The sequence below is a fragment of the Morone saxatilis genome, unplaced genomic scaffold (genome assembly GCF_004916995.1).
Source record: "Morone saxatilis isolate NCDOM2014 unplaced genomic scaffold, NCSU_SB_2.0 Contig5, whole genome shotgun sequence".
Taxonomy (NCBI): Eukaryota; Metazoa; Chordata; class Actinopteri; family Moronidae; genus Morone; species Morone saxatilis.
The window spans coordinates 21,940,450-21,955,588 of NW_023340095.1; the positions used below are offsets into that span (position 1 = coordinate 21,940,450).

The 15,139-nt window shown below is 40.3% G+C and overlaps 1 protein-coding gene across 1 annotated transcript in view; it reads right to left on the reverse strand.

Annotated features, from left to right (window-relative positions):
- xpo4 (exportin 4) overlaps positions 1-15,139 on the reverse strand; it is a gene marked incomplete in the record, with an annotated part of 54,716 nt that overhangs the window by 34,715 nt on the left and 4,862 nt on the right. Inside the window, 4 exon segments of the mRNA XM_035676526.1 lie at positions 1,573-1,685; positions 11,091-11,244; positions 11,441-11,557; positions 14,338-14,476. Of these exon segments, the coding sequence (XP_035532419.1) occupies positions 1,573-1,685; positions 11,091-11,244; positions 11,441-11,557; positions 14,338-14,476 (523 nt within the window).

Consider the following 15,139-nt stretch of genomic DNA (forward strand, 5'->3'; position numbering starts at 1 on the left):
TTTTCAAAAGCAACAATAGAAACAAAAATCAGAGCTACCCTCTGTAAAAACAGAATTACAGCAAAAACTAGAACCCCATTATTTACCACTACTTCTAGATGAAATGGTCCAGTATCGAAACAGTATTTGGCAATGAAAATATGTGCTACAGTATAGCAGCAGTGGAGCATTATTTGGTAGCAGGCAAGAGCCCTGAATCATCAACACGACTTCAAACAAATAGTGTCAGAAACTGGTTTGTTGTCTCTTATGTTCTGACTAGGGCCAATAGCGAGCTGGCCACTGAGATGTTTGTATTATGTGTTCTGCGCCTTGTGTTTTGCTTGTGGAAGCACAAAGGTCAAAAAATATTTTCTGTCATCTTCTACAGGTATAGACACTGAAACTGTGAAAGGTGTGAAAGGTTGCTGGTCTGAATTTTTTGCTGAGAACATTGCAGTCTAGATGATGCCCCACTGGATATGTGTATTAGCCGCACTTCTCACACAGGCTGTTTGTCTGCTCTAACGTGTTAACATGAGCGCTGAAATTAAAGTTAAGATGTTCCATGACGCACACGCACTGCTCAGGTAGGCGGTGGAGCTCATGAGTAGACCAGTATTTGGCAATGTGCAGGCGGTTGGTAGAATAAGGCCACATTCAGTTCAGTAATTCACAGACAGGGTTAGTGTAGTGGGTCTGTAACAGGGTGTAGTGAAACAGGCAGTGGCAGGTAAAGGCTAAAGGAGTGGCAGTAGGCAGCTGAAAGGTATTGGAGTACTGGAGCAGTATCTGGCGGTGGGCAACAAGAGTTTGGATGGATGCTGAATGGAATAGGAGCTGACCGGTTTGTTCCACACTTCTCTTCCACACCGTTTGCTTAGCCAGCGTGGGCCGCCTCTTTAAACACACAAGTCACTGCACAAAAATACACATTTACTTCACCGGGCGGTCCTCTGGACAGTAATACAATAACACGACCCCACTGCAAAGCACCCATAAATCTACTTAATGGTGCGTCCCAAAAACCCACAAAACGAGTAAAAACTCAAAATGAGCCAAAAAGACGAGGTCAAATGAAATTTCTTTGCCCAGCATGAAAAGGAAGACTGTCTCTTTGTTTATCATAAATAAACCACCATCTAGAGGTCAGGAAAAAACCAAATAAGAAGAAAGGGTAAAGCAGGACACAAGAAAACTCTAATGGAAATGTATGAGACAGAAAGACCTTAACTTTGGATCAAAAACCTCACAGCGAGCTCCCGGACAGAAAGATATGGATGGATGGAGAAAGGAAGGACATACAGATAGATGCAGATTAAGTGCCAAAGTGTACATCAGAGAGCGAGGCATCTGCAAGATTCAAGATCATTTAATGTCAGTCCTTTTTCGTAACACTTTAAAAAGAAATTGTTCAAAAAAAACTTTAACCTGCTGTGACCGGCGCAAAGACAGACTTCAAAAAATGTGCGACAGTATCGGATGGCTTTAAAATTAAACACTTCAACAGGTGTTATAATGTTTTAAAAGCTTTTCAGAACCTGCAGATACTCATAGAAGGATAAACACATCAGTGATGAAGAGGATACTCACGGTGAAGAAGAGGTCCATGACGCGGGTGTCCAGCAGTGCTTCCCTCCAGGACTCCGTAGGCTTCAGCGTGACGTTCTGTGTGGCCTCGAACATGGCGATGTAGTGGCGCCCCAGTGACCCGCCGACAGTTAAGGCCAACAACAGCATGAAGAGGAGGAGGAGGAGGAAGAGGAGGGCACACTGAAAAACACCAGCTCCTGTCACTAGGCTCCCTCTCAATGGGTATTTTGGTCTCTGTGTGTGACTCTTTGATTTCGTGTGCCTGGCAGAAGAAACTTGTCAGTCACTTGTTAGCTCACTCTCCCTCTCATTAACCCTGTTAATCTTTATTCCACAAAAGGATTTTTTGATTTTCCTCACCCTCCCCTCTGTGGTTGCTTTGTTTTCTTGTCCTCCCTTCCTTCCCTTTCTCCCTCGTCAGCTCTTCACAGCTTTCACACAAAGAAACTCGCCTTGTTTCTCACCCTCTTGTCCACTGTCCCTCACCTCCTTCCTATGTTTTTCCCCTACTCTCTGCCTTGTTCCGATCTTGACTCGCCTGACACCCACTTCCCTTCTTGTCCTCTTCTTCACCTCCCTTCCTACCAGCACTCCCTCGTTGTGCACACTCAGATTACTCTCCTCTGCTTCCTCAAGATCTTAAACACACAAGACACACTCCGGCTGCAGCCAATCGAGACTCTGCGTTGCTCTGCCTCTTTGTCCACTCCTCTGCAAGACGTCCTCGAGACTCCTTGCTGCCCTGAAACACAACCCTCTCCCTCCTCGGCCAATCACTGTCTCTCCTCCTGACTGCTTTCCAAGACCAAAGCAGGAGTCTCTCTTTGCCCCATAACACACACTCTTCCCTTAAAACTTTACAACACCCTATTTTCCCTTGTGACTAATTTCAAAATGTCTTTCGGTTATTCTGTCTGTCCCAGTCCACACAAAACACTTTCACCGGATTTAAAACTTTGTCTAAACCCACAGCACAATCACACTGTGTACTAAAAACTATAAAAACGTCTTCATCTTAATAGCTTTCCCAAAGTCCCTTTCTCCCAGAGTCTCTTTCTCCATGTCCCCACAACACACACACACAGTCTTCTTATTTAAGACTCTCTACACCCACAACAAGCTTTTTCACAAACCCACAACACACACACACTTTCTCCCCACTCAGCCACAACACTTCCTGTCCTTATTCAAGTCTCCCAAACACACCCACAACATGCTTTTTGCTTGGCTCACTGAGAACAATCCCTGTTACTACTCCTTCCACTCTCCCACAGCAGGCTTTTCTCACTCCTCACCCTTACAACACACACACTCTTTTCTCAATCAAAGCATCTTACAAACACACAAATCAAGATTTCACCACTTTCTCCTGATGAGGGCTTCAATGCAGAAACAAATCAGCGGATTTGTCAGCCTACTGATTGCAAATACATTTACCCAGAAGATCAACAAATGAGGTTATTTCTTTTGCTGTTTTTGTCCTCTGGAATGTCTCGTTTATTCCTGACTTAGTGTTTGAGAAATACAAACATACAATCTCTGTTCACTCTTTCCTCACTAAAGAACAACCATTGAAAACTTAAAATCTCTCTCTCTCAAGCCTCAACAAAACAAATGCTCAGGACATTTTCTTCAGCCCAAGATGATGTCTTGACCAACAGCCAAAAAACCTCCAACAACAACCAAATACATATATATTCAGTTTACAAAGAAAAACAACAAATCATCACAATTGACCCTTCCTAAGCCCCGCCCCTTTTTGCTATGTCTCAGTCAGAACCTCGGTCCACTTTCTCCTTTCCTGTACTTAAAAATGCTACGTGATGGGCTTGTCAATGTTGGAAATCGAACCAAATTTTGAAGATGGTTAAGATATGATAAAAGCAACATATATTTAATCACATCTTAAGTTAGCTTATGTTAGCGAAATGCTAACTAGCAAATTTACATTAATCATTAGTTAGCCAGCATTATACTAACATTAGCTAACTTAAGATATAACTATATATGTAGTATGCCGTTTTATCTTTAACCATCTTCAAAATGTGGCTGTCTTTTCAACACAGAGCCTAGCAAATAGTAAAACTAAGTACAAGAAAGGAACGTTTTCTGAACGAGGTTGCTCAGGCGTTATTGGAGCACTGACCGAAAAGGGGCGGGTCAATTGATAAGTCAGCGGAAAAAAAGGCTTAAATTATGAATCTCTGATAATGGCTGATTCAATTTCTGCCTAATCAACTAATCAATCAATTGGTCCCATGTTTTTTAACGGCTGCATCTTTACATCAAATGGATTTTAGATCTCATTTTCATCATTTTATATATAGTAGGTTCCTCCAAATTTTACTTATCTGGTACATTTGGAAACTTCTGGAATCCCCAATAAAAGTAAAATAAACTTCTGTGGGTTTCAACAATATTTGGCTGCACAGTCTGCAGAGTTTGTAATGACTGACCACAGGTGGATTAGTGGAGTTTTAAGGGTTTAATATACAGCATGGATTACTTTTTACTATTGTCTCCTATCCAGGATATTGGATGGAACACACTACTACCACCACCAATAATAGTATTAAAAATAACATTTTTGTTCTATTTGTACAGGTTTTGTTTCAATATTTTATACTCTGCAAATAAAATATTAATAAAAAATAACACCCACTTTTTGTGTGTCTTCCATATCACACACAGACACACACACACACATCACACACATAAAAACACACATAAAACCATATCACTGGCCTGCAGCTCTGTGACAGCAGGAGGAGGAAACTTCTAGAGGAATGTTTGATCAAAGCCAAACAGCGGCAGAGGCCGGCGAGGTCGCGCATTCCTCCGACACCAGCCCACAGTCACTCCCCATGCACACACCCCACCACAACACACTACACTTTTCGGCACAAAAGTTGGCACCTGTCTAAGGGTCTGTGTGTGTATGTGTGTGTCTGTCCAATGCTTGGCTTTCAGGCCTTGTTAAAAATAGTTGTGGTCAAGCAGAAGACCTCTAACTGAACCTTTCTGAAACGAGAAGGAATGAGAAAGAGATCGGACTAAGGAAGAAGGGTGCTGCAATAAGTTCATGTTTATTTGTTTTATGCCGGGAGTTAACTGTTTAAAGTACTCTTGGCCTTCAACTTTCATATCTGTCTTGATGCCGTTTTCATGAAATTAAACAGGATAAATTATCTTATAAAATAAAAAAGGACAGAGACAGACACAATGGAAGTAATGAGGAGTGATATATTTGGTCCTGCAACAAGTGGTACAGACCAAGTCCTGTAGCCTGCAGACAGAGGCTGTGTCGGCAGGGAGGGACCACCTCGGTGACAGAGGTTGTACAAACCCTCCTAAAGATCATATGACTGAAACAAAACTCACAAGAGACCTCAGGAATGATAACTACACTGCCACTTTAGCACTACTATTTTACACAGCTGGACAGAGATGTAGAATGGAGGTTGTGACAGGTTGTGACACCAAAATGATGAAAATGCATTAAATAGTAGTTTAAATCAGCATGAATTCAAGAATATTTCAAAATAAGAACAGAATATAACACAAATTTCATCATTCAAACTCTGTATTGTCTTTTAAGTCACTTTTAAAAACTCACTTTAAAAAAAAATTACTTTTTGTTTTGTTTATGAAATTTCATTTCAGTTTACTCTTTTTGTATTTTCTATCATGTGTTTTTCTTGCTGTTAGGTCATTTTATTATCTTGTTTAAAATGTGTTCTGTTTTTGTTGTAGCACCATTTTTCTTTTACAAAGCGCTCTGTAACTGGGCTATATAAATAAAAGTTATTATGATTTCAAGATATTTTAAACTGATAATTTGGATGAACGGTTCCATTTTCCCAGAAGTACACCAAGAATCATCTTCCCAACTTAATCTACTAACACAAATAAAATTAGATTTCAGACTATAAAAGATTTAAGGACTTGGAAGCAGCCTACTGAGAAGGAACAAACAAGCAATTGTGATAAAGTCAGGTGTGACATCTTTACTGCAAGATGACTTTTGTCCATAAAGCAGCTAACAGGAGAGTTCGGAAAAAGCAGCAAGACCGCCAAAAATGTATAAAAACAAAATACTACTATCACAGAAGTCTAAGATAATGACTAAAGCATGAACTATTTACTGCTGCATTGAACACACACTGAAGACATGTAGGTGTCATTAACAAAGAAATCCTTCTTTCAGTTCTCACTGTAGCGATCATAAAAAATGTGTGTACTGTTATGAAACACAACTCACATGGACTGAGATGACAGTTTAAACTACTTCTCCTGATTGTTATGTGTTCACTTAGTTCAAGTTGGAGCTCTTGAATACTGAGGAAAAGCTACTTGCTGAGCTGACAAGTGAATTTACAGCTTCAACCATGCTACCCACTCTTTTTTTTAAAAAAAAGAAAAAAAAAAAGGAAAAAGTTGGACTGCATATGTGAGAGTGTGTGTGTGTGTGTGTGTGTGTGTGTGTCATGTACATGCCTCCAGGATGAGTAATGTACGCGGAGTGACTAGGACATGTGGCTGTGGTTTGGTGGGTTTTTAAAAGACATCACCTGCTACTATCTCAACCCTTCCAGCAGGCTCAAGAATAACTAATGCGACACGTCAATTTTCCACTGGAAAGATAAGACGGACTGACAGATAAACAGACACACACACACACATTCGACTGACCTAACACACAGCCCACAAGACTTTCAAACACAAGTGAAGAGATTCACACACCCATGGTTCTCACATGCAGTTGCCACATTTGCAGCAAGACAGACACATAAACACACATTGTAATACCTTAATTAACACCAGCCGTCACTCAAACACCAATTAAACTGCTGCTGGTAGGTTTCCACCAGATCCACCAGTTACTTTGCCAGAGAAACAACCAGCAGTTCAACTTTAATTTCCTGCCCTGATTCTACTTATTGTAACCAAAGTAAACTTTTTTCAGCTCCATACCTTCAGTGAAGGACACCTGGCCGTCCAGTATTTATGGTTTTATATGTGAACTTTAGCCCAGGTAATGTGCATCAATGCGCTCTACTTCAAAGTATGAGAACAAAGTTGCAATAAAAAACATAATTCTTTTGTTCATGGGCTGTAATTCAGTGTGCGTTATAAACTAACCACATGACTACACAACAGTAAATGTGGGCTGAGCCCTTTCTGAATATACAAGAGGCTGAATTATGTGAACCACAAATCCAGACAACAAAATGTGTCAACGCCAACTGTTTCGTCATTATTTGGGTTTGTTCATTTTGCTACCACATGGTAACAAAAACGGACTACCTATCAATTAAACTCGACTGAAATCTCCAGACAACTTAGTCAGCGCCCTTCACAGATTTGATATGTGTCATTTTGTCACAAACCTCACATCAACATCAAGACTGAGAGTCTGCAGCCATGCTAGCAGCTCTGTGAGGCTATACTGAGGCACAGTGGTACTTCCAGCTAAATGCTAACATGCACACAATGACAATGCTGCATGTTTACCAGGTATAATTGCTTACCATGTTAACCATCTTAGTTTAGTGTGTTAAAATGCTAACCTCTTCTAATTAGCACAAACCATGAAGTGCAGGCTGATGGGAATGTAATGCAGCTCTTGGTCAAATATTAAAATATTGATTTGATGATGGTGTTTTATGGAAAGTTAGACGATAAAGTGAGCTCAATTCATCCTCAATGTCTCAAGTAAATGTTAAGATATTTCACTTGATAGTTTTGTATGTTTTAATTTCTTAACTGGATTGTATATTTTATATAATTGATTTTTTAAAAATACAATACACACAGAGTTTGAATGTAATCATATATTTTTCCTTCCTTTTAGTTTCCTTTCATTTCAGTGCAGTAGGAAAAAAAGCAGATCCACATCACAGTGAACATTAACTCTTAATATTTTCACATGGCAGTGTTATCAAATATTTAACTAATGCAAAGTGTGTCATTTTTAATAAAGGGGGCTACATTTTGCACCCCCTCAATACAGTTTAAGCCCCTCTACAACAAAATCAAATCCGACTTCACATTTCACATTCCCAACTCTTCTTTCATCAGCAATTTGTAGACGGTGCACAAAACGCTTCACATATCTATTTCATAGTAATTTCATGACCACTTAAAGTAGACAATCTCAGCAATCTGAACATTATGCAGGCCTGAACGACCTTCGTGCCTGATGGTTGTGGATTAGCGAGCTTCTCCTGTATCCTCTATTCATTATGGTTGATCCTGACTGAGGATGGTCCCGCTGCACAGAGAGACTGGCTGAGTGTTTGCCAGCGGCCCTGCGAAGAGCGCAGCGCTATGCTAAGGCGCGTGGTAGGGTTTAAGTGATATATCCCGCCTTAAGTCTCCCCTACAGCCTCGCCATGTGAAATAACAGTCCAGAAATACCTCCTCAGTGACCCACACCCTCCCTTTCCTTTCCCCATTTCCTTCTACTGTTTGGCCCCCATCTGTTTAGACAGCACTTGTCATTTAATCTTCCACTACTAGATTTATCCTAAAATATTAATTATGCCACTGTGCTGTTTGAATCAATGCTGCAATTCATGCACTAAAATGTCAAAGATAGATCACAGAAAAATGAATCTCAAACAATTCAGAAAATACATGCAGCAACTGTGTGTCCATCTGTTACCCTATACCCTCCAACCTGTGTTTAGACAGCAGTAGTTGTCTCCGTACAGGTCAGGGCCAAGGCAAACATCCAGCATCAGCTTACACACTTCAAATCTTAACCTGAGGGCCAAAATGCCTATAAATTGACCTCTGAACAGCTAATGAGAATAGTGACCCTGGCCGAATCAAGTGTTAGGCTGACAGTCGTCTCTTCAGCATAAGAATATCTCCTTACAAGGCTGCTGGCGGTAATTGTTGCTCAGAGAAGTTAATGCCTCTTTTATTAATACTTTAATTAATAATCAACTAAAAATCCAAAAGCGGAGGTCTCTCGCTTCCTTTCTAATGACAAACTACATAACTACAAGTAAGCGAGAGATATTACAGTGCCTGAATGGACAACGGGGAGGGGGAGGCCATGCTTCAATTTGAAACAACCTGAGTTTTAGTGAGCCGATACACCATGAAATCTGCACATTCCTCTCAGGAAGAAAAAAACAGATGGGAGAAAACGAAATGGGAAATCGCTGAAGAACAAGGCGCCACTGGCTCTTATAGAAACACTACTGACAGAGATGAATTTAGAGACTCCCTCACATACCAAATACATCTAAACAACATAAAGAGGATCCAGATATGTAGACTGATCCAGCAGAAGGGAGGCAGCAGGGACGGAGGGTGATCTATCTGTCTGTCAGCTCCGACAGCCATTTACAGCACCTGACTGCCGCAGCAGCCTCGAGGCCTGACCGCGACCCTGGCCAGAGTCAAGCCCGGTGTGGAGTGACACGGTGTCGTACAGACGCCCGGAGAGCGTGCCTCTACCAGATGACACCAGAGCTGAAGGGCCGGGTGTTCAGACGGCGGCGAGGACAGATGACACGCATGCCGCTCGGTTCGTCTAAGGGAGGGAGGCTTTTTAAAAAGGCTCTTTGAGCTGGTTGAGGAGTGTGTGTATTTGTGTGTTAAAGGCGGCGGCTGTCAGCCATGCAATTAAGGAGAGGCCCCCTGATACCCGTGCTGGCATACTGTATGTTTGCGGTGCATCACACAGGCACAGGCGTGTTGTGACACTTGCAGACAGGCAGCCACACTCATTCAGGCCTCCCAATGGTCTTCATCAATCTGTTCTCCTTTTCAACAGTAGCCCAGACACTTGTACGCTTCACATACACTCGCATGCACACAGAATTTCAAGGAGAATGCCACTTGATTTTAGAATTCATATGCTATTTCTATGGCCAGTCCATTCAACATTTGTGACAACTCAACATCAAGAAACCAGAGAACCACAGCTCTATTTTCATGCTAACTACTACCTTGGGGAAAACTAATTTTATTTATCCTTCATTTAATCATTTCAATGTACTTAATGATTTTGTAAGGCTATCTTCAGACTGCAGACAGCCACAATTAAAAATCCTTTATGCTACCTAACCATGACCATAAATATGACCACTTTAACATCTAAAAGAAAATGTGAAGTGTACAGTAATAGGTGTATAATAAGAGCAAGTGCAAAAATTCTAGTTAAATTACTTGAGGAAGTTGAACTAGTGAGAGTTTATACTAACCTCTTCCTTCCTTTCTCTTCAAAAACACTAAAGATTATGTGCAATTATGTGCAATTATGTGATGTAAATATGTCATTTTTATTTCTTAATTGGTGGCATAGTATATTTTGTACATTTTGTAGGTATAAATTTCCCTGGGGCGATATCTTAATCCAGGGATATTATCACATTAATGCAAAAATGTTTCTATCCAAAACAAATGAAATCATTTTCAAGCCAAAAGAATCCTGCTTTAACCTCAATTCAAAAGGTCCCTTACATGTAAGGTAATTGCTTTGGTGGCTTCATATACACACACCCAATGCTAAAACAATATAAAAATGTTGTATAAAAAATTTGTGTAACAGCAAATACACACTCACACAGAGGACTTAAAAGTGCATCTTTCAGAACACACACATAACTGAGCGTGTCAGGCATACCAAGGGGAGCCTCAACAAGCCAAGGCGGGGGTGGTGGGCTGCTGGAATGATACGGAGATGGACTCACAGACACCTCTTTGAAAGTGATACATGGCCCTGGCTGGCAGCAAGCGCCACTCCAGATCCCCTCAGACAGGCAGAGAGGATGCCAGGCTGGTAGGGATTTAGGCCGTAATGAGCCCGGCCGGGAGTGCACATAAAACACACACACACACACACACACACACACACACACAGAGACAAAAGCCTAAGTTCGCTCAACAATGCAGCCAACTGCAAAGATAATATGGATGTGTGCACAAGAGAATGAACTACAAAGCAAAACTGATGGACAGATATGCATTCCTTGGTATCACATATTTGTAGTGCCACACATACACACATATACACACACACAGCTTCAGCCACGAAAATACATAACACATATACAATACACAAAATACCATAGGACATTCCACCAGTTTACATTTCTAACCCAAACATGGCCATCTTCTTTCAACCTAATTCTTCATTGTGCTCTGGTTAACTTTGCGTGCACTTGTATTAACTTTCAAATAAGTAATTTAGACTATATGTTGTATATATGTATATGGATGTAGGTAAAATAGTCAAACTACAAACACAAAGACTTTGTTCTGTGCCCAGCTATATGTAATTACTCTTTAAAATTAAAAGTTTTTCAGAATAACAAGTATTCCAACATGACAATAACTGCATTTAATGTGTAGATGTGTAGGTAACTGGGACTGACCTGTTTTTCCTCCCCATACTTCTGCAGAATTTATCCAATCATGTTTCAGGATCTAGAAATATTTATTATCTGGACCTTTTCAGGGGTAAGAATCCCCATCAGCCTCTGACAAAAAAAGGATATGATTGGGTGGCAGGAAGTTCCAGCTGAGGACTTGGTTGGCCAGAGCCAGGTAGCGCTGGAAGACAGACGACATCTGGGCGTTTAGGTTTTCTCGGCGGCTGAACTCCTGCAGTACCTCCATGGTCAACATAAAGATCTGACGCAGGCTCTCCTCCTGGAAGCCAGGGAGGTATGGAAGAAGAAGAGAAAGATGGATGAATTTAGGTATAAGAAGTGATTCATAAAGAAAAAAGCAGCTGTCTAGATCAGAGAAAAATAATGGAATGAAATTCGGATGAGCCCTCTTTAAACACCTTTACTGCTCGACAACACATGAAAACACAGAATAGGAGGGGAGGTGGGGAACGAACCTGGAACAGACGCTTGCAGCTGCCGTGAAACTCCATGCTGAGGCCGATGCTGCTGGTCTTACTGGAGCTGGAGAACTCACTGAGCAGAGCGGTCAGGATGGAGCAGGCCAGTGTTTGCTGCAGCACAGAGGGTTGTGAGATCACACAGGTCAAATCAAACAAGAGTTTTACTGAGGTCAAACTTAAGCAAGGATCATCAGTGAATACCCAAAGAGGGAGCCAGAATGCACTTCATGTGCACAGACTGGGACTCAATTCAACATACATACTAATCCCAAGCAAGTTTTCAATGTGTGTGTCACACTGGGAAAACAACAACATTAAGTATATTTTAAAAAGTTTGAAGTTTAATTTTGAGTGTGTTGTTGATGTACAATATAGCCCCACAATGTACTGCACAAAGGAAATGGAGCAGCGGCTCACAGCTGCAAAACATTATAACAAGTTGTGGTTAGTGGTGAGACGGCTCAGTGAAAATTTAAGAAAACAAAACTAAGTATGAAATCTTTGGAACAACATTTTGCTTTCTCTTTTGTGAATATTACTTGGTAGTGACATCCCAAAGTCGCAGTGAAATTGACTTCTGTCAGTGCACATACTGCATCATTTCCTGTTGAAAATAGTCATTTTCTTGGTACACTAACTGCAAAAGTCTACTGGATGCTGTTGGTATGTGGTGGAAAACTGGAACAAATCATATATATATATATATATATTATATAATATTATTACTATAATAATATATATATATATATATATACTATAGTATTATATATATATATATTTATTTTTTTTTTTTTTCAGTTCTGGTGGACACAGATGTGCTCTATTTGGAAAAGAAACTCCCCTTGGATAAATGATCAGCTGTAAGAAGGTACACACACCATGGGTATTTACGGGACAACTGATCATAAAATCCAAAACAAAACCAGACAAAACTTGATTCAAGAGTAAAGATGGTGCTAAAAGGATCAAGAGTAAAAGTTTATTAAAATCATCAGAGAACAGTATATATTAGAGCTAATCTGTTAGATTAGGAGTGTCTTCAGGGGTGTAACTAGTGGATATTTTAGTGTTAATTATTATTATTATTAATTCAAATAGCACAAAATACTAAAAGAAAAAGACTGGCAAGATTTTCTTCAGCTAAAAGATGACATGCTTAAACTACCAGTTTTGACTGACAGTTCAAAACACAAACATATTCAATCTATAATTATATAAAGCTGTGAAAAGCAGCATTTGTGAAGCTGGAACCAGCGTATGTTTAGCATTTTCTGCTTTGACAGATCGGTCGATTAATCCAATAATTGTTTACTTTTAACATCAGGCAGGGGCAGTGATGAATTTTAACAGCTAGGTGACTTCAATGATCACTTTCTGTCTGGTTTTGTGCATCCTTATCAGTAAAATCACTGCTGTAGTCTGATTAAACTGAAACCAGCACTTTCAGCCCTCATTGGCACATTCTGGCTCTGAAACAATAAAATAGTGCCACCTACTGGATTAAGAGAGTTTCAGTCTGTTTTATAATACAGAGCAGCATCGAGATATGTCAGTATATATATTTTTTAATAATAGGGGACAAATGTTTTGCCTTCATGTAGCAATATTTCATTAGTGTGCTGAGTCATAAACAGTACATCACGTCGTTTTTACATCTTTTTTCCATAACATCCCCAACAGTTAACAGCACCAAAATTATCTTACAACGAAAAATGCACTTTGACAACATTTGTACACAGAATTGATTTGAGTGTATGATCAACGAAAACGGACACTGAGTATTATACTTTCTTCTAACCACAGGAACACGCCTGGAGCTTTTTCCCCAGTAGGGCCTTTGTGCCATTTTTTATTTTCACACTGAGCTCTCTGTAATCTGAGCCAGACTCCATGCAGGAAGTCTGCAACCAGGGCACAAATGTGGTCCATCAAGTCACAAATATAATAAATATGATCAAAGCTTTAACCCAGTTTCATCTCATGCTTTAAATGAAATACACACAACAAATTCTACTGTTCATCTGGAACTACATTTCTAGAAAACTATTGAGTCTGTTTATCTGTAACGGTAATACCAGGACTGAAAAAGAAGAGATAAGAACACATATTGCCAGAGTTAGTTTTGTATGTAAGACACAATTTACTGTGCCAAACCTCATTATTTGCATTGCTGTTCTCCTATTTGAATATAAACTTACATTCTACTAATGGACTATGTGCACCTGTGGTTTGTTTGGGTTAGTCGAGGTTTTCAGGTTTTTATAAAGTAGGAAGCTTAAAAAGGGAAAAACTGTATTAACTTTTAATTAACCTCTGTCACATTTTGGAAAACTGGAAAATACTTCTCTGAGGTATAAACTGTACAAAACAAGCTGCCACTCCTTGATACAGCTACTGATGTGAGTGACCTAGGACATCAAACAAGCAAAGGAGCTCTGCTGTTAATTTTAATATCTGTATCGCAGTATAAGTGTCTCGCGATATATCCTATCACCAACATCACTCAAAATGAGTAGATGATTTCTGTTGATAGCTAGTAGGGACCTGCACAAATAATTGATGATCAGCTATCTGTCTACATGGGATCCTGACAGGCTTTGTGTATTTAAAACAGAAGAAACTGTAAATTCTCTAAACCATAAAGTTAATCATAAACCATTAAGTTCCCTTGGGATCTACAAAAATGTGCTGGGGTCTGACATGGTGGAGGATATTTGGATGATCTAATGTGTCTTGCATGTGGGTGAAAAACCAGAAAGTCCTATGGTTAAAATATTGCATTTCTAAAATCGGTGCACTGCGATGGATTATATGTGAACAATGATTGATTATTTGTTTACTGTAAGAAACATTAGTGGATTAAAATTGATAGATCTGTATGTCTTTCTCACCACTGTGGGGTTCCCGCTGCTGATGAGCTGTCCGACCTCGTGAAAGACGCTTTTGCAGTTGATACTTTTGTCTAGAGAGCCCCTCTTCACGATGACCGCCACGGCCAAGAGGATCTGCTCACGGACATACTTCTGCAGACTGGAGGGAACAGAGAGGTGGTTGGTCAGTGAATCAGGAACTTGACATGAGGTCAACTGCACACTGACCATCAGCAGGGCTTGAGAACAGTAAGGAAAATAAAGTGTAACAGAAATGTTGTGTCTGAGGGTGGGAATCCCAGCTGCAGCTTATTTTCTTTGGCCTGTATCACATGAAAAAGTTAACTTCTAATCTAACAAAAGTAAACAAGAATCCTTGTAGCTTGTTTGTTGAACAGAGTTTGGGTAACCTGTCACTGCACCAGGTCAGAGGCTTTGGTGGATTCCAGTTTCTTATAACTTGTTGCACACATATTAAATCAGTATGTGCTCTTCTTCTCTGCTGTTTATACCGGTGGTCACATGAAGAAACATCTGATTCTGAGCATCAGTCCAGAGCTTTCATGTATGGGGATCTGATGCCACTGTATAACTATTTTCGCCCACAAAAACGCATTATTAGATCAAACTGTGTAAATAAATGCAAATCTGGGTGCCCGGTTAGCTCAGTCGGTAGAGCTGGCGACCCATGTACAGAGATGCTGCAGCGGCCCGGGTTCGGGTCCGACCTGCGGCCCTTTGCTGCGTGTCATCACCTCTCTCTATGCCCAACTTTCCTGTCTATCTACAGCTGTCACTATCCAATAAAGCCAATAAAAGGCCA